Here is a 23014-nt window from a genome sequence, read left to right as displayed (position 1 = left end):
AGAGTAAAATAGAGGTTGGCGTTGTCACCACTGGGTGCAATATACATTATCGGATAAGTTTAGCATTTATATTCATTGGATGATTGCTTTTCCGTACCGTTTAAGTTCGTTGCCTTGCCTAAAGATGGGGTACTTCTGCCACGCTTTCTGGTCATACAAAATAATGTAGGACTTCAGCTGCTCGCTGCTAACGCCTGAAGCTGCTGTTTCTGCAATTCGCCATATGAATAGCAGCTATGTCTTCCCAGCAAAGATAATGAACGTTTCTAAAACAATCCCTCCTAACCGGAAGCGACATTAGACAGTGCAGTAATAATGACATGTGTGGCATTTTTCGATAAATACAGGTAGAAAAGAGGTATCTCGCTTGCTTTCTTTCATCCATTTTGGCAGTAGCATTACCTATTGATCATGCTACTTCTACTGTTGTTATCGTGTTGCTCTTGCGTCATTTTTACAGCGGAATGATTTACTCTGTTAGTAAGCACCAAGATCATACTTTACAGACGTCACTAGAGATGAAATTAAGCTGCTGCTCACTCTTATGATAATTGTTACAGACAGACCGCTACGAACAATAGACGACTAGTCATGCCATATATCATGACGACTTGGCTACCGCGCACATATCTAAGTGTATATGTTACTGACATCTAGCATGATCGCCGGCTGACAAACACAAGTAGCTGCTGTCATTAGCTGAGTGGCCTGTGACCTGCGTTCGGCCACCCGTTAAAATCATCGTCCTTAAAGGACAGGAGTGTACTACTGCACTGTGTCCCGAATGTGGCGTATTGCAAGTATGAAGCAAATAAGCGTAGCCACAAGTCAGGTAGACTGATATGTGCTCCGTTCGTTTCATACACACGTTAGCGACCACTGAAGACGATGCTGCCGACTTTCACCGTTGTGACCGATGATAAATTATCGGCATATACAATTGACAGACAACAACGACAAAAATTGCGATCAGGCTATTACGTTGCCCCACCGCTGACGTAGATTTGTTTAGAAGCAGTGTGTTTCTCCAGCAAAATGTTTTGCGAAAATTCAATTTGTGTGAGATTTGTCGTCGTCGATGTAATATTTCTTGGCTTTCTGTGAAGAACGACTTCTACTTGTTTGCAACAATCATTTTGGATTAATTCGCTCTTATTAGGCATATTTCTATGGACATTGTATACTACGTATGTGGATAATCTAGCATAAACCGTTGCAAACAGCTAAGGACAAAATAAAGGTATTGGTATATCTCATTCTATGGACAGTGATAATAATACGCTGGCAACACTGGAAGGTCTTATTAGAACAGTGTAAAACACTTATTCTCCGCAACGTTCCAAATAAGTTGGTAACTTTAATACCTTTTCGCCTCCCTTTTGTGCATGCTACCATATCCTTGGTTTTGTGCTGATTCTTTGCACGACGAAAATGTCAACAGGACAAAGGATGATATGTATTGTTCATATCGCATAGCTGGCGAAGATCCCTGCTTGTCTTTTTTGCTTTCCCTACTTCCTTGTTTCGCTATTATTCCTAGCCTTTTTTTCGTCGTTTTTTGGCCTTCTCTCGAATATTCTTTATTCCTTAAGTACTCCCACCTTCTATGTATAGAACAAAAGGAAAGGAGCACGTTGCTGTTCCCTGCTGCCGCCGTCTAATCCTGCCGCTTCTAACCTAGCTCACTCAGCCCTGCTCGGCCTGGCCGCCATATCCTAGGAATACTTTCACATCCCTGTGTGCGCCTCTCTTACGTGGCTACCGTCATCCCGAACTAGGCAAGTCGAGCCGCTGCTACTACCGCCGCACGCCTTGCGGCTACTTTAAGCCGAGTTTAAGCTTCGGGGGTCTATTAGAGTTAGTTCTTTTTCCCTCAGTTTCTTTATTAGTTTCCCGGCAGGAGCACTCACGCTAGCTGACCTCTTGTCTTCTCTAGTGTATTTTGGCTGGCGAAATGTTCTCTTACTCCTTAGCCACTTACAATCTATCACTGGGGCAGGCTATCCGGATAGGACATAGTGTTGGCTTGTTGAAACTGCCAATTGCTAAGCAGTTCACCGCCGCAGTGGAGGATTGCCGTGACTACTCCCATCCCGGAGCAGCTACAGAAAGAGAGGAAATGGGCACGAGATAGTGAGGAACGAGTACGTTGCAGAGCTTTTATTTCTCGGGATGAACGGAACAAGTAGCGAGGCGAGACAGCAACAGAGGAAACCCGAAGCAAGGTTGACAAATCGCGTGGGAATTTTGCTTTCTTCCTGCGCGTCCTGCTATTTCTACCGTGATCGCTGCTACTGTTGGAACTAACCCGCCAGCACTTGCAATAGCCGCCGTTATCACTCCATTTATAAAGTACTGCAGTTGGCTGTTGCAACCACAGCTCCTATCGCCCCGACGATCCCCATAATCAATTTGCACTACTAACACGAGCTTTAGCTAATTGTCGATTGACTTCATACCACAGGTTCTCCAAGTGCTACCCTGATTGCGCCTTAGCGCAACTACAAATCCATGACTTGTCCACGACGGAGCTACTCTTTGCGTCCTAACATGAACCTGTATATATATACAGATGTGACTGTCATGGGAAGAACCTTGTCAACAATTTAGCCTGAGTCGTTCGGTTATTTGAATTAATCACACCTACTTATTTCTTTCGGCATACGGTATGTATACGTTCATTACTATTATTATTATTATAACCATAGGAATCTTCGTAGCTTTTCTCTCCCAGGCATCACTGTGGGCCTCAAAGATATCACCATCCCATTTAAGTTAGCCGTTTGTAGATGTTTGCGAAATCGTCAACTGCCATAGCCGTCTGCTTTAAAACCTTTAGCCGCTATCCTGATTTTTCGTGTAAATATAACTCGTGTGTGACACAAACGCTTGTGTGATTGTGTACAGCGTGTGTGCGTGCATGTGCGATCATTGGAGTAAGTGGGCTACTGCAGATAAACAGGTAATTGTTTGTGTGGTCATCTGCTGCTGTAACTACGAGTAGCTCCGTTCAGTTGACGAATGCATTCTTGCGTTATCGAGACTCCGACGCAGAAGACATGCTACCGCTCCCGACAAAACTACCTGTTCCTTTTCGCGGACCATCGGCCTTCGTAACATACGACAATACGTTGCAACCGATCGCATATTACGGGGGATAAAACATGGCAAACCACAAAGGAATGTGTTAACCGCAATATTGTCTGAGAGCGAAAGAAACTCGGACGGTCGATAGTTGCAGCTTGCACGCGAGAATACACGGAGGGCAGAGAGAACACGGGCTGAAGAGCAAGGAGGAGTCAGAAAGCGCCCGAAAACGCCGAGATACGAGGCCTATAGGGGCTGAATGCCCGCCTAGCCACAACCAAAACAAGCTGTTAGGCACTACAGCCCCGCCGCTGCCATCGTCGTTACCATCACCAACCTCCTATTCGATCATTCGATATCGAAGCGCGAAAGCTGATAGCGGAACTACGAAACGGAGAAGACAAGAATGTGTTCCACTCAATGCGATGAGCGGTTTGAGGCAATCATGATTTGATATAGGGTAGAGCATTCGCTCGGTAGGGACTGCCCGCGCCCCTCTCTGTCACGAATCCACGAAAATAAATAATCGTAGTGAAACAATTCGAATAGGACTATACACAAGTTATGCTACGGAGGCAAGCAGTGCAGGCATGTGCGTACAAAGCAGTACGCGTCGAACAATTAATGGTCAACGTACCGCAATATCGTTCTGAATCGAACAAACATTTGCAGAGAAAAACACTTAATAAATAAAATTCATAGACGTTAATTCTGTTAACCCACCAAGTAGCAACGACTACTTTGAAACAGCATATCCCGAAGATATATTTTCTACTTCGAAGATACGTATGTTATGCTCGATATGTCGTCAACGTATGAAACATCGCATTAACGGATATTCAAAGGGATCTTTATGCACATTTCATATCTCCGACAGGGATGAATAAGCGCCTGAAGAATTGTCTGGCGCTAGTAGCGTCTCTGAGTTCTTGAGCAGGGCTTCCACCAACCAGTCGTTGTATTTCATTGTCAGCTCGTGTTTCCGTTGGCATCAGTAGCGGGTAATGGACGCAATTAAGACGCTCGGATGCCATATAAAAAGTGCGTGGTAGAAGCTGTTGGCTCGAAACGGGTCGTAGCATAGGAGTACGTGGTAGACACAGGTGCGGTTACCGCAGACGATAACATTTAGAAGGATCGTCTCTCAGTAGCCCTTGCTGGCTAGCTAAGATAGTGCTATGACGGGAGGAGAGAACGAGGAATGTCCGAGACATGTTTGCGTCGTACCTAGAGCCGTTCCACGATCCTATTGGCCCGTATTCCTACTAGGTGCCTTTTTCTGCGCTCTTTTTTGTGCACGTAGTTCATCAAAACTGTTTGCACGTCCAACGTTTGACCAGCGTCGAGCGCCGCCGCCATTCGAATGCTAAGGGCAGACCGCCGGTTCGGTTTCAGCCGACTGGTCGGATAGCCTTAGTAGGAAATGGCTCTTTTAAGAAAGGCCGAATGACCACCTGCGCCCTTTCACTCGTAGCTGGTAGAACCCTGAAGCGTTACCCTCACTCCAAGACCACCATCAGCTCGCACAGAATATATGCTTTTGAATCTTCAAACATACATGTACATACGTATGACTGATAGTAGCAGTAAATATATATATACAATATGTAACGAGTTATAATTTTCTAAATGTTCTTTCGTATAACTAATTAGAAGGACGATCGGATTGAGATTAATTTTACAACAAAGAAAATTTATTTTAAAACACAATTAAGCATATTAGAATGTAACAGAACTACAAAGGCGATACCGCAAGAAACTTCAGGCAAATCCATCTACGCGACTACAATTAATCGGACAAGAGGAATGTTTGAAACGGAAAGAACTTTTCGTGATGTTTATAGGTAACATTCTGGAAAACCTAGGACAGCGCTTTTATCATTTTTATAGTTATTAGTAGCAGTGGAAGTAATACGAAGAATGTAAGTGATCTCGCTTGTGGCCCTTTGCCTGTTAGTGCTACATGTCCATCTTGTACTCTAGCACTAGCTACCTATCTATCTAAAGTTTGGTGTGTTTTTCGTTTTGCCTCGCCCTTCGAGTTTTTACAAGGGGAGAACACTTTTTAATTCGCCGTAGCTAACCACGTTCCTGAGATGTGTGGGCTACTTGCGCCGCATCCTCTTTCCTTCTATTTATGTCACTCTTCGAATGGGCAATTATGACCATTCGATGTTTTATCGAAGTACATATCCGCGTTTGTGTACTTTGGAATGTGTCGTATTAAGATTATAGATCTGCGTTGGACTGCCAGGCATGGACAGGCGCAATCGGACCTTCTTCATTACCTAGGACTGTCACTGTGATGATTCCAACTATTCATCCATTTCCCACAGCCATTTTTCAACGGGCTACAGGCAAAAAAGAAAAGCCGTAAATTAACGGAGTTAAATTTTTTACTGGGCTTGATGATAGACTTTGTCCACTCTCTTAGTTATCCTACTAGGCTAATCAGACAGACAGAGAAAAAAGGCCCCTTGTCCAACCAAGAGAACGACGAAATGTCCCATTCTTTTTGTAGGTCACTTAGCCTTATGGGCTTCTTCGCCAATTCGGCTACTAGGTAACGCGGGAGTACTTTGCAACTATTCATGGTCCTTTGCGTTGGCTATTTGTGAAACTCGCATCTGACATGCTACTTATATCAACGATATAGGGTAGCATGCAAGAAAGAAAATAGGATCTAAGTCTAGTGGGGCCGACATAGTCCTTATAAACCATATCAAGATATTTGAGCGATATCTGTGTTTCTGTAACCAGAGACACCCAGGGATACTAATAACCTTTTTTTAAGCTGCTCCAAAACGCATTTTTCGTATGAGCGTAAGCATAATCGTTATGTTTTGTCAGCCACAGCTTTCTCATTTTCGTTCGCGGTACACCTTTTCACTAACTTTTCCGATACTGTGGCCATCATAAACTGATATCGTTCTCTTCCTGTCTCTAGGTCTTCAACGAAGTCTCATCTCCAACCTCATTGCTCGCTTCCCGCTTCCGCTCAAGCTTTGCAAAGTTTTTGTCATTGCTCCACTTCTATGAAAAAGCCCCGTTCAAAATAAAGGCGGGCTCAAGTCTTTACGAGCACTCATCTTGTCTGGGCCGTCCTCTTCTATGTATAACTGTTTCCTTTTCTTCAACAAAAATGAACCCTCCTTCAGACTTACGGCTTTCTTTACCGCATACATTCTTTGGCAAGCTTGTCCTTAAGGCCAAAAGCTTACGGCGCAGCCCTAATCCAAAACAGATTACCCCTGGATGTAAAGTTTATCGCTCGCCGAAACGACTGGGAAAGGAAGATGGGCCTTTGTGATCATGTTTGTCGTACGCACAGACCGCACTTATTTCTAAATAAATAGACAAAGAAACAGGAGAGGGTTCGTCCTAGACGAACGTGTTTTTTTGTTGATGACTCGGTAATTGCTGTGGAAAGCATTCTGTTCCTATTGAATTTTTTTCTCGTTAACTTTATTGCTCGTAGAAATCACGAATGTATGATTTTTCATCATACCTTATATCTTGTTACATCTTATTTCTCGTTCTTGTTCTGTTCGCACGCGTTTACTTGTCCTGTCTTCCTGGAAGCTAAAAATGACAAAAAATAATGCCGTGAAGAGGGGCCCATTTAGTACAGCTCAGACTGTCGATGCAAAAAGTCATAGACACAAAGAAGTTGCCATACGGAAAAATCTATTGTCGTTATTATAATGAAATTAAAGTCAGCACTCGACTAAAGCGGACTGCGATTGAAAAAAGGGGATTACAATGTGACTGAAGATGCAAAGGCACTAGGTGCTCTCTTAATATTCCCATATATATATGAACCAAACTGTGTCTGATTCGTTTCAAAGATCGTGATGGAAAACGTCATCAGATCACTAATGTGATGTTACCTTATTATTGCCGATAGCTTTTTATGACGACTGATTAGCGCACCACTCATATAAATACAAGGTAATGAAGCTTGCATTCCCTGATGAACTTAAATTTCTTTTGAAGAACTATGAAGTGGTTATTTATATGACAAGAGGGTGGTAAATAAGACAGAATTCAGTTTTTTCCTGGAACGGATATGGTCTACTTAGAACACTGACGTCGCAGCAACAGGTTACTTTCTTCTCTTTCAGGTGCACCAAGGAAAAAGCCAGGAGTCAACTTTCAGGAAAATCTGAATGCCGTAGTAAAGTCTTACTATTATAGAGTGTCTAGAACTCTTTCTTAGTGCGAAAGCACTGGTGAGTAATGAGGCTATGACAATGTAAATTTTCATTTACTGCGGCGCATAGATCTGCTAACTTCAGTTTAACCTTCAAGTAAAAGTGCCCACTAAACCAATGTCGCTATTTAGGAAACATGTATTTTAAGGGTTTCGACAAGTTTTAACAGCGCAATGCTTGCATATGCCTTATTTATAATAAATATCAATTTCCTACAATAATATATTTAAAAAAGAGGTCATATTGGTAGTAACTGTTTTAATTTATAATGAAGCTTTTCTCTATGATCGACTACCTATAACGAGTACGACCACGGTCATTTGACCTACAGAACAGTCTTTGGCGTGGTCGCCGAGTTCTTTGTTTCCACTTCACTTTCTAAGCATGCACGTGTATTCAAGGCTGCTAGATTCCGTGTTGAGCACTAGTTACTGATTAGGACAGCAGTCCTGTTTCCTGCCCACTACGGACCTGGGCTGCTGCTCCTAACTGCTACGTACACTCGTGTGATGAGATGTTAAAAGGCCTCGACTAATTTTTTTTTAAAAAGAGTATGTTCACTAGGAAAGCCTTACTCAGACTCTTCTAGCAGCTCTGTCCTGGCCCATCAGTCTTCCAGTTTCAACAGCGTCGTTCATTCGTATTGTGCAAAAGCAGGCACAAAGAGACATCTAAAAGGACACACAAGGGTGGACGAAGAGGAAAGAAGGACAGGTCGAAACATCTAAAGCGGATTGCGAGGTAAGGTCTTTCAAATTGCCAAAATAGGCGAAACGACACCTACAAACGTCAGAATAGCTATTCGTTGTGAACTGTATTGCACTTCTTATATCGCTTCCGGTATTCCGACAGTCATATATCGTGGTCTGTGGCATTGATCTTACTGCGACTATTAGCAACTTTCTTTAGTCGCGGAGACAAAACTCCTGCCTGGGGAAGCCAGGGCTTCACAGGCGGCACATCGCTATAGGTGAGCAAAGATACTGGCGTTCGTCGTGGGCATCGTACTGTGGAAATATTGGTATAAACAAATGAAGGTTAGGAGTTATTATGATAGGTAGTAAATTATAGATGCCGTGATTAAGCAGATTATGTATGCATTTACTACAATAAAAATAAGAATAACACAAAAAAAATATGCAGGATTTCACTGTCGCGTTCGTGATGATGAGTTCAAGCGAAAAATTTCTTGCCTCTAAATACGGACATATCTGGCATAGCACAGCCATTGTCGTTTTTATCGTACCGTTCAAATACTTCGACTGACAGATACACGATTTCTGCGAATCCTTCAATTGGACATGCAGCAAAGGACGCTCACACATGCAAAGGCTTCCAGACCAGAGATAATAACTCCCGTTACATAGTTCTTGTTGTTTGATTCTTGATGCCTCCTGACGGAATACGTTCATTCATCGAACTTTCCAAATCTTCCTTTTTTGTATGACTCCTAACCGCGACAAATTTACTCGCTAAATTGGCGCCCTTGTATTTTAAAGCCGACGAAACTGAATCTTTAGATTGGTCGATGAAGCACTCATCATAGTTCACAGTAAGCGCGTACGCACTATTGTGTCAATAAAATTTTTCTGCAAATCGCTTAAAAACGCTTCATATAATGTACTGTTCGTGAGCGACTGGGCATCGAGTAACATTATACAGGTAAAAAAAAATGAGACCTGTAAATTACACCAAACGACAGCCTCATTCTCAAACATGGGCCAGACGAGCAGGTATGAACCGATAAGAAACAGGCATTGAACTATTGATGTTATATATATGACAAAATTCGAAATAATAGCGTATTAGGTCCCTTAGTATGAAACGAAACATCATAAAATCTAGGTTTTCAAACCTTTTCCACACGTTTAGTTTGTTATTTTTAATCGAAATGTATACCATTTAATGGTAATTTACTTACCCCGCTGATGGGAATGTCTGCGGTACGAGAGTCGATAGAATCTCAAAAAACAGTTTAGACATGTTAAAATCCGAATAATTGTTCTATTGAGACGCCGTTAAGATTTTGAATCGAGTGGTAATGTGTGGAATCAATATCAATAATTCCAATTGTAACTCTTGTATTCTTTTTAACATGATTTTTGCGGGGTGTAGTTCAGCATTGAGTTGTGTGATAAAATCGATTTCCCCTGTTCAGTACCCTTGACTGCTACGAAGTTTTTTTCTTCCAGTGATCTACAATGCACTTCCGCCTTAATCGACAAACCAGGACTATAAAACCTTCGTCAATAACACCTGTATAAGATCACCAAACACCATAAACCAATGTAGCTATACATTCGCTCTAACGTGTTGTTTCGCTGGTTCTGTTGCATTCATTTACTAATATAACGATCCGCAGAAAATTAATCCTTTATCATAAATGACAATCCGGTGCAAGAATAAGTTACTTTTATAACGTAAGAGCAAAGAGAGGCAAGCGCCTCTCTGCTTTCGATTCTCGCTTAAATCACGCGATACCAATTTATCCAATTTTTTTACCCTGCTAATTTGACCGAAGTAAATAAGTAACATTTTATATACGCCAAACCTTAGTGCTAACACTCTCGCATTTTGAGACAAGTTGGCTTTCACCAGAGTCAACTCTTCGTGGGTCACCTTTGCAGGGGGGTTTTACGAGACATTTTCAAGCTCCAAATATTTTAAGCCAATGGTTTTCGGTGTTTGTAGTTCTAAAACCTCTATCGATTTCGACGTTTACATTGCGAGCTGTTTTTGCCGCTATATTCCAAAAAAGAACTCATATTCGTAAAGCACTTGAATTCTCTATGGATCACTTCAACTCGCCTACAAAAAGCCCGAGTGACAACATCTGAGTAAACGGTCCCAGATTGTAAGGAGTACAAGAATCCAAAAAAAAGGAAGTGTAACAAAGTGCCATCTATTAAGGAATATATATAAAACATGGGAATGTCTATTATGATCTCTGAAACTCTTTACCACCTCTTCTTTAATCGCCATGCTTCATCCGCGTCGTTTACTGTTAAAATTACGATCGACCGTATTCATACTGCTGCAAACCCCACTCTCAATTCGAGACTAACCGAAAAAAGGGTCAGTTAGTCGTCCGCTTTTTAGTGCTCGAATTTAGCTTTTGTTGTTCAATTTGCTTTCCAAGGTCATCAATTATTCTTGTCTCACTACGAGGCCACAGTACTGGCGAGGCCTAACGGTGCTTCGTAATTAGTTGACTAAGTGACGCGGCTGTAACCTCGTTTGCTAATCATCGATGGTGGCCCTTTTTTTGCGTTCCATCGGTTCTACGTTTTAACGCCGGGATAAGGGCAGCCAAGTGGTCAAAGGCCCTATAGTGGTGATGATGTACCACCTCCATTCACTCAAGCAAAAATTCTTTTAACCTTAATATTTTTACACATCCATTTATACTGTATATTGCTATTGTATCATATCAAACTAGACATATCAACTGGAGATAGATTTTGCCTCCCTTTGTTTTGTAAATGGCGGCCTTATATGTATGTTTAAGAGATTACACTTCTCCCAAGCAAACTCGATATCTGTAAGACCGTCTCAAGGTGGCAAGAGGTACCAGAGCAGCTACATGTAGCGGGAATGAGTTACGGGAAAATCACTGTTTTCCGACGCACGCGTAACATACATTGGAAAACTGAACATTTTGTTATAGCGGCTGTATCAAACGGATTAAATCGCGCTGACTTCGATAACGTCCATATACGTAGTGTGATTGGACGATATGGTGCTACTAGAATGAAGCCAGTTAACCCATAGAAATCTATTGCTCTGCATAATATCCAGTATAAAGAGGGACGCGTCCAAGAATCGCGCACGCAATAATCGGCTGTTGACCTCTCATTTTTGAATAGGTGGTGCAATGTTTATATGCGGAAAGAAATGGGGATTGGCTAGGAGTATACCGATCGGTAAGATGAGCGAATATGCCGGACGTATATACTTGCGGTTATTGGTTTTCACCGCTTGGCTTGATAGAACAGCAAGAAGCTACTGTCTTTATCGGGCAATCGATTCGAAATTCGGCCGGCACCGCCGCCTAGGTTCGCTAGTTTAAACTTAGTAGACAAACATTTCGTTGTTCCTTCTAAAGAAAGCAAAAATCACTCACATGGTCACCAACAAAGCTTTGATTGGTGAAAGCTGAAGAACTTCAAAAACTAAATACAGAAAGCAAGTAAGCAGGCTTTCTAGCTAGATTAGATCCTGCTTGTTAGAAGAAAAAAGGGGGCGCTCTAAAAGCTTTGGTGTTGCCCTTTCCAATATCCCATTCTTCCTGATCAACAAGGGATTCACGTCACTATAAAGGAGCAACGGCAGCATTCAAACTCCACTTCTTCAAAAGAAGGAATACAGGACGTCAATCACATCGTATCACATCCGTTTTCTCATACTGTCTTCTCCTTGTTGTTCGCCTTTTTTCTTTCTGTCTTCGCTTCTTTTATTTGGCTGCCTTTAACGACACTCCCTTTCAGGATATCATGCTTCCTGTCAACAGTAGCCTGATCACCACCATATTTGTTACGGGGCCCAACCGGCCAAGGCCCGCCGCAAGTGAGCCCACAAAACAACGCGACGGAATAAAGGAAGCAGAAGCTCTTCAGCTGAAGGCATCCCTTTGCGTCGACGATTTCTATCTTCTATGTGACCGAAAAAGGAATGACCTAGTGTTTAGTAAAAGCGAAGAGGAATGTGTTTCCCTTGATGTTATATGCCTTCTAACGCGGTTGTTACCACGTTGCCTTATACTACTTCTGAGAGTTCATATTGCCACAGCTTAGTTATATAATAGGAAGCTGTCGCTGGTGCTATTCCTTCTGCTCATCTTTTCCGGGTGTTTGACAAGGACGGAAAAGAGGGGGTGAGGGGAAGCGCAACAAAACAAGAGAAATGTCAAATATGAGGCGTACAACACAAACAAAGCTGGTGCTAAAGTTACGTACCAAGTGTTGTTCTCTATGGCGGTAAGATTGGCTCGTCTCAACAACAATGAAAGACAACAAGAGAAAACCTTTTCGCAAGGAACCACGAGGTGCTGTTCTCCTTTTTCTAATACTGGGTATATATCGAGAATTCAACATGTGCTGTATTGGAAGCACTAAACTTTCAGCAATAAATACTTGAACGTAATCGACTCGATTGATACCGATGCCATATATATATATGATCCTGACGGGCTCTGCATGCAGCTTCATCAGACTACCCCTATGTTTGAATTTCAAAATAATGACAAAACGATGTTTGAACTCATTTTACACAGCACTACGTTGTGCATCTTTGCACGCCGAATCCTATAAAACAAGCGAGGCATGATGCAATGCTCTTAAAGAGGTTAAATGTTAATTATGATATTCACTGGACTGAATAAGCTACCGTGTTTGTTATGCGATGGTTGGCCCTGCTGCAAGAATTCGCCTCGTCAAGCACCCTATACTCTGCTTGTGGCTAAAATGTTTTTAGCAGCTTTCGTTTCCTTCCTGAATATACTCCGTCCTTGTGATCTGCGTAAGTCTTCATGCAGATATATCTTTGTAAGTGAAAAAGTCGTGTCTTACTTCGAAGTACCTCTCCAGTTTATTTATCTTTTGTCGTTGGTGGCTACTAACGATAACTCCACACCCTGAATCTTTTCGATCCATTTACGACAGCGGCCTCAGGTGGTATACTGCAACGACGGTATATTGAGAACGAAGGCTTGAGCAGAAAATTCTTAATTAAACGTCAGTCACCTTACGATAGGCACCGTATTACTGCCGCACTTAATCTGCCTCTGATGCGATTCGATGTGCAAGTTTAACCTGCGAGAAATTCTTTTGGCAGCTCCTCTACCCTTTCGACTATGCTGCGGACTATGTACGATACTGCAACGGAACAAATAGGGTTTCCTGAATAAAAATCTGTCGATAGACATCTCCCTCTCAAGTTAGCTTGCCTGGCTGAACACGCAGGGGAGAAAGCCTAACGGCTATTGAATGTAAAAGAATGTTCGGAAATCATCTTTAAGAGGTTAGATCACTGCATCAATATGTCATCATGCTGGCAGAGTCAAAATAATCATTCCTTTAAATAATGCTCGTATAAAGAAAATCATAAAGAACGTAGGAATTTGATTTTCGGTGGGAGAGGTCTCCATTAGCATGTGACAATGTTAAATTTAGGAGGATAAATTGAAAATCTCTGAGCATTACGTAGTAGCTATCACCATAATCGTCGTTTTTTTTAAGCTCAATCAAATTTTTTACGGCCTTGATAGAAAGCTAGCACTATCTTTCTGAGGTGAATCAAGTGTGTATCGAATTTTTTCCTCTAAATTTTTCTCAACTGCAACTTCGTCCCTCGATTCCCGCTCCCATGAATACCACTAGCACTGCAACGTTCGGCCTCCTATTGTTATAACGAAATGAGTTGTGCATAGTGTTTGAATGGAGCGCGGGAAGTCGATCCGTTATCTCGCTGTAAGCTTTATTTCGTTTACTGGGCTCCATGGCTCTTCTTTCATTTCAGATCAATAGAATCATCATATAAATGTCGCCACTGGCATTTGATGCATATCAGAGAAATATATCAGACAAGACAGATTCCGAAGCCAGATACTAGATATGGCGAACCTCCATAAGACTGCCAACATTGAAATCGTTATCGTGACAAAAAAGTACGTTTGCATAACATAAGCACATTTTGTATGTAGGCTTAATATACCATAATGTAATCAAAGTTAGAAATGAGTCGACTTTGTGATAGCAGACGTGTGAGATTAGTCACGAGAAATATGGTATAACATCCACGGGTGAAGCAAAAGGAAGATAATCAACAATTCATACAAGCTGCTGCTGCTGCTGCTTCTTCTATCCGGGTTTACAGAAGCTTTCGGCACTCATTCAACAGACTAATTTATTTGTCTTTTCAACAAATCTTCCTGCCGCTACGTAGCAATAATTGACTTTAAACATGGAGGAATAGGACCGCACTTCGACTAAGAGTATAATGACCAGTTACCTGTGACCCAATCTCGTTGCAAACAAAGGCAAGTTATAATATAGGCAGTGCTGTCATCCTGGAATGTGAAGGCAAGTCGACGAGAGCATTAATGAGCCTATATTGAGACAAATCTTTTGGGAAAATTCATAGCAAAGGTGCTTGGCACATAATACCAGAGTACACGATCGGTGTGTCTTGATCTTTAATTAGTAGTATGTGTTTTTCCTTGCATGAATTTCCCGGCCGTGTCCAGATTGTTTGCGATATTCCCCATAAATACTGCCTTGTGCATCGAATTGCCTAGGTTAGTTTCAGCTTAACAACATGATGCCATTAAAGTAGATGAGCGAAGCACAAGGTTGCTTTCTCTTATTTCGATTGGAATCATCATCCGCATTACGTACTCAGACGAACAGCCGGTTTTACGTCTCAGAAAACTCTACCGTAGCACCCCACCCAAGTCAGTAGACGACTCATTTCAGATCAATTTCAATAACAATTTCAGTGCAGTAACATGTTCTGATGTTAGAATGAAAACAACATAGGTATCGTGCTACATAAAGTATCTTGCACCAGACTTTTGTAAGTAGAGGAAAAACAAGAGGTAGCGAATTTTTAAAAAATAGTTATATCGCTTACAATTTCTGAAAGAAGATAATCGAGTCGCTCGTTATGACATGATGCTTTTATGCAGCCCCAGTTGACGCGCGCGCTACATTCGCAAGCAGCCTTGCTGACTATTACCTCCCTGCACGTTTTGCACAGAAGCGCAGCATACGTATTGTCAAGAAGAACGAAGAAAAATATAGCTGGCCTCGTAGATCACAACTGGACGAGAGCGATATCTTCTCTTAAGTGACACATGCTTGTGTCAGGGGCTTACTGTGTAACGGTACATATAAAGAAGCAAAGATTCAACGACGACATCGTTGTCAGCACGCAATACGCAGCGTATGCGGAATGAAAGTTTGGGAATATATCAGTAAGTTCGAATGGAAGGAAAAATAGGGTCGCTGGCAGTTCCAGAAGAATCGTTAGACAACATGGACCATAGCAAAAATACACGACAGTACAATACGGATAGGGAACGTACGAGCAAGCCGCACTCTTTCGCTGTTGCTGGGTTCGCATCCTCTAAACGCGGTTCAGCGACTAGGGAAATCGTCGGCTATCCCTACCAGATGTTTTATAGGACAATTAGCGCCACTAAAGGTGCTTGTACTGATATCCCTACTTACGTAAGGCATATAGTAAAAAAAGGGGCGCAAGAACAGTGCGCGCCATGCGGATGAGGGTCTTGGGCACAAGCCGGTACAGAGAATGAGATTCTGCTCGTCATTTTTATAGAGAAAAACTCTATTAAAAGTATGAACAGTACCCACGGTATGCGTGCGCTAGTGCACAATACATTAATGAGATACGATAGGATATTATGTGAAGTTTCTGGCTTAAAAATTACTAGCCAGTTGGGGGCAGCGCTTTTTAAAAGCTTCGCTAGACTGTCATTAGCAGCAGCGACAGCAATAGATGCATAAAAAAGAAATCATTCGCAACATTGTACAATCCACCGCCATTTCACTCAATACTAAATTGTGACATTTACTGGAATGATGAAACACCTATGTATTTTCTATGCACATAATAAAATAACGCGAGTTATGTTAAAATCAAGCCCAAATTTAGAAATTCAGCATAGATACGAAGATATTTAAGATATAAATTTATATACTGTACGTATAGTTGTCAAATATGGGTATCCGAATGCAATGGAGCTTACATCCTCTCTAGGTACTCTGGCGACAGGTTTAAGCTGCAAATTCGTGTGCTTTGGGTACAATAATGGACTTCTGCGATTTAGTGCTAGTGATAAAATGAAAATTCTAATTCTAGCGAATCCTTTAGGTATATTTCTGATATAAAACTTGTATGAAGAAGTGGTGACTACAAGTGCTATATATATATATATATATATCAGGTCGCTATAGGTTGAATGTGTATGTGAGATATGTTTAACCTAAAAGTTTCGCCTTGTTATTATTTTGTCGGTTGAAAACAACACAAACAGGCAGCGAACATCTTTGCGGCTGTTTTTTATTGTACCTGAAAGACTGTTTCGTAACTTGTTAATAAAAACTGTCCATCGTTTAAATATAAAAAACATGCACATGGTTTTAGCTTTGTGCCCGTTTATCTACAGTCTAGTAATAACAGCGGCGGGAAGGCAGGCCAGGCAGAGACTATTTGCTTCGAAAAAAACTTGCCTCTATACTATTACAGACACTTATGCGTAACAAGCAAGAATAAATCTTCTTTTATTCCAACTTTTTATCGGCCTAAGACAGTACGCATCTGTGCGATCTATAGACAGCGTTCGTTCTTTTAATTCTACGTACCCTTACTACAGTTGGCAATTCTTTCTATACCATTAGAAGCTTATTCACCTTATTTTTGTCTAACCAACAAGTATAGTTTACTTACCCGAGTGTGGTCATGGTGACGATGGTGTACCAGAACGCGGCCGGAATCGAGGTGAACTCGGTCTCCTCGACGTTTTTCTCGGCGTAGAACATGACAGTGGCGAAGATGATGATGGCCATGGCCAGCGAGAACACCAGGAAGCCCAATTCGGACGCGCATGATTTGAGCGTGTAGCCCAAAATGCGCAGTCCTTGCGAGTGTCGTGAAAATTTGAAGATGCGGAAGACTCGAAATACTCGAAGCGTGACGAACGCTCCTGACACATCACCGTTGTCCTTAATGCCGAGCCCGATATAGTAGGGCATGATTGCTACGACGTCGATGACGCTCATCACTGAACGGACGAATTTGCATCGCGCCGGTGCGGCGTACAACCGTAGAAGGTATTCTGCCGTGAAAATCATCACGCACGCGGTGTCCAGACAGAAAAAGGCAACCTTGTAACTATCACCGCACGATTTCTTCTCGCCCGTCCCAGCATCAATACCACAGGGCACTGTCTCCACTACGTTAGCTCCAACTGACACGGCGATAAAGAAGCCGGTCACATAGTAGAAGACGAGAGCTGCGGTACTGGTATGCGGGTTTTCGAACGCTCTCCACATACGCTGGCGCAACGTCGAATTGGCCAGCTGAGTCTGCTCGTTGCCCTCTGATATTTTGTCGTCGAGCAGGCGTTCAGCATTCTCCCTCTTTCTGTCCCTATAATCCTCGTAGCAGCAGTCCCCGATCACGTCGGGGACTATGCCGAAGAATGCTAACTCTTCATCATACGACATTAAACATTCGTGTTTCGGGTAGTGCAGCTTGCCCGTCCGATAGTAGTTCAGGATATGCCGGAAGATATCTGGATCCCGATCGAAGAAGTACTCTTTGGTTTCCTCGTCGTAGAAAAACTCGCGCTCGTTTGAGCCGAGTAGTGTGTCGGGAAACTTTTCGACGGTGTTTCGCCACGTCTCAAAACGCCGGCCAGACACATTAATGATGAATTTTTCGTCTTCTTTTTTCCGTCGCTCCCGGGTTACTGGGGGCGCTGGTAAAGGGTTGTTGGCGATGGGTACCCAACCGATGGCCGCTGCCCGGGCGAACGGTAGCCAAGCTGCTACCGATGCCATTTTATCTAGCTGGTCCCTCGGTTTGTTGTTGTTGTAGTTAGATTTGTGCTATCAGCAACAGTAATATTAGCCTTTGTCTAGGTGTCTGTTTGTCTATCTGACCAGCAATGACGAGAACTCTAGGTTTTAATTCGTGGCTTTGTATCCTTGTCTTTTTTTCTCTCAACGTTGTTGTCGTTACTCGTGGTGATGCACGATAAATCTGCTTCTACTAGTATATTATGGTATATTGTACTGTATATATACTAATAGTTACTTGTAGTAATCGTAATCTTATTAGCAATAGTTAGAGTTGTTTTTGTTGCTTTTGTTGCTGTTGTTGTTGTTGTTGTTAGGTAGAATTAGAATAATTGCTATTATTGCTGTTTCCTTCGCTTTCACTCCTAGGTTTCTTCTTGTTCTTGGCCTTTCTCACTGACGAGGCACGAGAAATGTACTTTCGGTATATTTGCGATGTATCCGTACCCGTATATGTATAGAATTATACATTCATATGTATGTTTGTGTACAGTTCGCTGAAACCGTTACCGGATGAATATATGGGCAGCGCTGCATCTACAGAAAGTTTGTCAGTCGCCAAAAAAAGGGGTGTCAGCGTGCACAGCCTTAGCAGTCGTGACGGCGTCGAGGTAAACGTCAGCAATAGCAGTAACAGCAGGTAGTAGTTGTCCTAGCAAAACTGGGAAGGTGGGCTGATAAAGACTGGATCTGGCGGGATTGCACCGTCACAGGAAGCTTTCAAGCACTTTTTTTTTTTTTACTTTTCTCAGTGGTCCAGTTGTTCCAGTTGTTTGTTGTTGTGTGAGCTGTAACCGTCCTAGGTTGTAGACTTTTCACATCTGCTGTGTTATCGTCGTAGTACTCCTCTAATGGCCTTTACGACGCTTGTACTCTGCTTGCCGGACGGCTGTATACTGGTTTGCTAGTGACCGGCTAAGTGTGTCGCAACCCCACAGATATATCTCTATATCAGTGTTGGCAGCTGTAATAGTGTTTGGCGACTGGTAAAACTTGAGACGGCGAATGTTCAGTGAGGCTTGAATTGGATAGCTGAATCGGCACAGGGGCAGAAGGCAGCCAAGAAGTTGAACGATGGAACATTCAAGGGGTCGACGTCATCTTTTCCAAAGCTTCGTCTTCGCTTGATTGCTGATAGAAATATTGGTATGATCGCTAATAATAAGTCGCGCTGTTCAACGAATCGTTCGAGTTGTTGTAGATATCGCAGCAGAAATTGATGGCAACTGACTTGACAATGGTCACAGCAGCAGCAGCAGCAGCAGCAGCAGAAATGGACTTCGTCGGAAGTGGAACTTGAACCTCCTCTTCCGAATTGGCTCGGAGGCATGTCGCTTACTGCTGCCACACTTCGCTGGCTTCGTGCAAACCTCCGGACGGATATTCTCGTCGACGATCGAGGGGATCACATAGGATCTACGCGGGCTACCTACGCGACGACAACAACGAGTCGTGCAATACAATTATCTGACCTAGCTCTTGCTTGACGATGCCTGCCTATGATGACATGGCTGATCGATTATTGTCAATCAATCACGTATACAGACATGTCCTCTCGTTGTTATAGCTTGTTATACTAGCTGATGGTTATCGGTACGTAGTAGATGTAGTTATTTATAGGTAAAGCTACTTCGTAGCAGCACAAGCCAGACACCACTTTCACTTTCTTTCTTTCTTCTCGTTTGTATCGCCTCCAAAAGCCGCTCTCTAACAATTTGCCTATTTAAGCGCGCTGGAAATCTCTAGTTCGTTATGCTCGTTTTGGGTATAGGTTGCTTCATGCTTTTCTTTTTCAGTCTCTAGGATGGTTTAATGATTTCGTGTTATCGCATATATGTGCTTCTACGTATGTTTACTTTTTGTTAAATTTACTGTCTACAGCGAAGCAGCGTAGCTAGACTGCGCTTGGGAGGGGAACGGCATACGATAGGCTGATGATAAGAGTCCACGATGATTAGATTCGATATGGATGCGGTAATCCCCTCGATAACCTCTTTGTGACGTCTCTCCCCTCGCTGTCGTGTTACGGACCTCTCACTCGTTACCTATTTGTCCTATTTGTAGACGAATTTGTGGTCGCTTTTACTCACTCGAGATGATACATGAATGCTTGATCGGTTTGATAAAATAATAATGTTAACTGGAACCTTCGATCGGTGGCAATAGCTATGGTGTACCTTACGAGTGGCGTCAAGCAACAGTCTTGTACTTTGCAGTCCAGAGCTGACCAAGCTGATGACGGCCTGACGTTGACCTTTTGCTTAGTTAGAATTGTACCACGCTCGTTCTGCAGAGCACCATAACCGAGGTTCCTTGTCATCGAGGGGGTGTAATATTGGTAAACTGTTGACGGGCAGGGCGTAGCCTACTTTTCGACATGTAACTTTCCTAAGCTTTCCCTTTAATCCTTCCTTAGATGCACACTGATGACTGGTGTTTATCTGAGCTGGACAAAATCAGTCGATTTCTCAAGTCACTTCGGATGTCTCCACGTGTGCCTTAGACAGACACCGCCTGTTTTTCGATGTTTGTATTGCTTATCCTTTCTGTTTCACTTTATTCCTCTATTAGCAAGTGGTTTCTAAGCAGTTGGAAGTACGTAGTAGTTCCCAGTCATTACAGGTTCACATATCTACGACGCACAGTGGAAAATGTTAGCGTGACCAACGCTTGATTCTGGGATCGGGCCGGACCCCTTAGTCGATAACTGATCCAATTGATCGTCGATGCCATTGCGCACAAGTGAACCTCTGGGATGGGGACAGCAGGATTGCCTTCTTCAGCCGACTGCCTTTATTATGGATAGCTTTCTTTTCTGTAATACTAGTAACAATAGTTGAGTTTGATTGAGCAGTCACTTAATCACTAGTGAGATGGTAGACCGGAGGGTAATGAATACCGAAATGTAAAAAACGTGACCGGCACCTCTTTCGAGGTCAGTTTTTATTACGGTTGTGTTTCGGTGTCTCTGGTAGTAATAACCGTCGGGCTCGTAGTAGTGCCTGTGATAGGAGACAATTTATTTTTTGTTGCGGTTCTAAACAGCGCTCCTGATTGAATGCAGGGCCTTGTCTAAATATAATATTTGGCTTGTTCTTTAGATCGAGCACTAACTGTAATTTAATTAGACAACAGTTGTTCCTCAATAGCCACTTCAGGCAGTTATTGGAGTACTCGAAGTTGGCCTTGTGGTTGTTGCCGTTGATGGTACCGCTGAAGAACGCACAAAAAGAGACTGATATCAGTAACAAATAGACGGAATAAATTACTGGCGGTGACGTTGCTGATTCCTTAAATAATGATTTTTGTTTACCTTTTTCCACAAACTTTCACTTTTCACTTTTAGATAACAACCCTTTTTGGTTTTCCGTCAATTTGCTTCTTCGTTTTCAGTGATGACACAGGGTCCATAGTCATTACACTCGTCACATGCACACCGGTACAACACAATAAAACCGCGAACAGCACAACGACGCCGGGATAATTGCGGTACTGGGGTAAATACGGGGGATGGGTAGAGGGCAAAGGGGAAAAAGGTAATTAAGATGTATTCCACACTTAGCGAAGCCAATTTAAAGTCGTTCACAACTCGTCCACAATTAACAAAGAAACCATATTCAATCAATAGTGTTTAATCCATTTTGGGCAAAAACCGATATCGGACGTTTCGCGCATGTAAATGAACAACAATTTGCAATTCCTCCGACGCGTCTTCACTCGTAGCAAACGAATAAACAAGCCTCTGTACTGTTAGTCTCGTCTCGATTCATTCGTCTGCTTTTTGTTTTCGATTGCAGTCGATGTCGCCCCGCGGCGGCAGCTGGTGACAGTGCTCGTTGCTCGAACCGAAGCCGTGCGACAGATTTCGCGTCGTCGTCCCCCCCCCCCCCCAGATCGCCGTGGGGCATGCGACCGTCTAACGGGACGATGTCCGTGCTAAAGTACGCAATGTCATCAATCTCAAGACGGCGACAGCAGTAACACGACAGACCTTCACGTTAACTAATACATGCACGCATACGCGGTGACAATGGAAACGACTGTACAGCAAGACGAAGCTAGGACGGCAAGGATGAGCCAATATCAAACAGCATCCTAGAACCACCGACCGTCTCGTTTTCGTTGTCAGCAAAACAGACCACGACGATGCTGCTGCCGGCGACAGTGAAATAACGGCCTGCAACAAATCTACCTTTGTGCTTGGATCATTCGTTAGATTAGCGTTGGCTAGTTGACTCACTGGCCGATCCAGCAGCCAGAAGAGCTCGCTGGCCAAGCAGCCAGTAGTGATAGTTGCTCGAATCGATGTGTCGTGCCCTGCAGTAGATAGGCAACCAATGGACTGCAGATAACCAACCGGCAAAGGCGCTTTTGTTACAGTTACTTCTGTCACTGGCCTTTAGCAACCTTCTCGGCGGCCGTAGCCAAAACGTGGAGTCCAAAATACCGACCTCTAAGTAGCCCGGACTGTCGCCGCTATTCTACTCCCTACGGAAGGAGACAACAGCAACGCGTTGTCGTCCTCCGCTCGAGTTGCAGCAGCAGCAGCAGCAGCAACAACGGAACGAATTTGAATTGTGTTGTGGCCGTCTGCGCCTGTGACCGTCGCTCTGAATGTGTAAGTGTATATGGGAGAGTTGCTTAGACGAGCCGGCTCCGGTCTCCAGGAGAAGGAGTGAGTCAGCTACTGCTGCTGCAGCTACGACTGCCGCAGCTCTCCGACGGCGTACGGCTCTAGGATTCGTTCAAGCAGTCCGATGCCGGCAGCAATGTCTAACCAACTCAATGACGAGTAGGACGGAGCTATGGGGGTTACCATCTATAGCGGACTGTGTGTCTCCTGCTATTGATGCTGCTATCACCTTGTTGTTGTTGTTGTTGGGGCCAACGGCGGCGGATGCTGTTCTAGGGGGTTTGTGAGGTACCCGGCTAATGGGAGCGAGAGCTGGCTTGGGGGACTCACAATATCTTGTTACCCCACTAGGATGGCAGGGGACAACAGCAAGCGGTCGAACGGCGTGAGGCAGCTCACTTGGATCCGGTAGGTGGCAACCCCGTACGGGCGCTTTTTCGGGGGACCACGCTGTCCCACACCGCGGCCACTTCCGAAAA

General features: G+C 43.3%; 1 protein-coding gene and 1 long non-coding RNA gene across 5 annotated transcripts in view; one reads left to right on the top strand and one right to left on the bottom strand.

Moving 5' to 3' along the window:
• The window catches only part of Shal (Potassium voltage-gated channel protein Shal), a 41152-nt gene extending 23265 nt beyond the window's left edge, over nucleotides 1-17887 (bottom strand). Inside the window, exons 1-2 of one of the 2 annotated variants that reach the window (XM_086972878.1) lie at nucleotides 16770-17887; nucleotides 11552-13174 (exon numbers count right to left, since the gene is read on the bottom strand). In XM_086972878.1, coding sequence (XP_086829004.1) covers nucleotides 13039-13174; nucleotides 16770-17884 — 1251 coding nt within the window. In that variant the 5' untranslated portion in view covers nucleotides 17885-17887 and the 3' untranslated portion in view covers nucleotides 11552-13038. Of the gene's footprint in view, nucleotides 1-11551; nucleotides 13175-16769 lie in introns of those variants that run through there. The other variant, XM_022852061.2, reaches the window with a different exon arrangement.
• LOC111271332 (uncharacterized) lies at nucleotides 568-15962 on the top strand. 3 transcript variants are annotated; one of them, XR_002686807.2, is made up of 4 exons: nucleotides 568-1240; nucleotides 7212-7319; nucleotides 7852-8042; nucleotides 14986-15962. It is a non-coding gene; the product is annotated as an uncharacterized LOC111271332 (long non-coding RNA). The 3 variants fall into 3 exon arrangements; XR_015315292.1 differs by lacking the exon at nucleotides 14986-15962 and adding an exon at nucleotides 11789-11878; XR_015315291.1 differs by lacking the exon at nucleotides 14986-15962 and adding an exon at nucleotides 9494-11406.
• Nucleotides 17888-23014: the final 5127 nt, after the last annotated feature.

Source organism: Varroa jacobsoni, unplaced genomic scaffold (genome assembly GCF_002532875.2).
Source record: "Varroa jacobsoni isolate VJ856 unplaced genomic scaffold, vjacob_1.0 contig00544, whole genome shotgun sequence".
Classification (NCBI taxonomy): Eukaryota; Metazoa; Arthropoda; class Arachnida; order Mesostigmata; family Varroidae; genus Varroa; species Varroa jacobsoni.
This window is presented reverse-complemented; position numbering and strand designations above follow the sequence as displayed.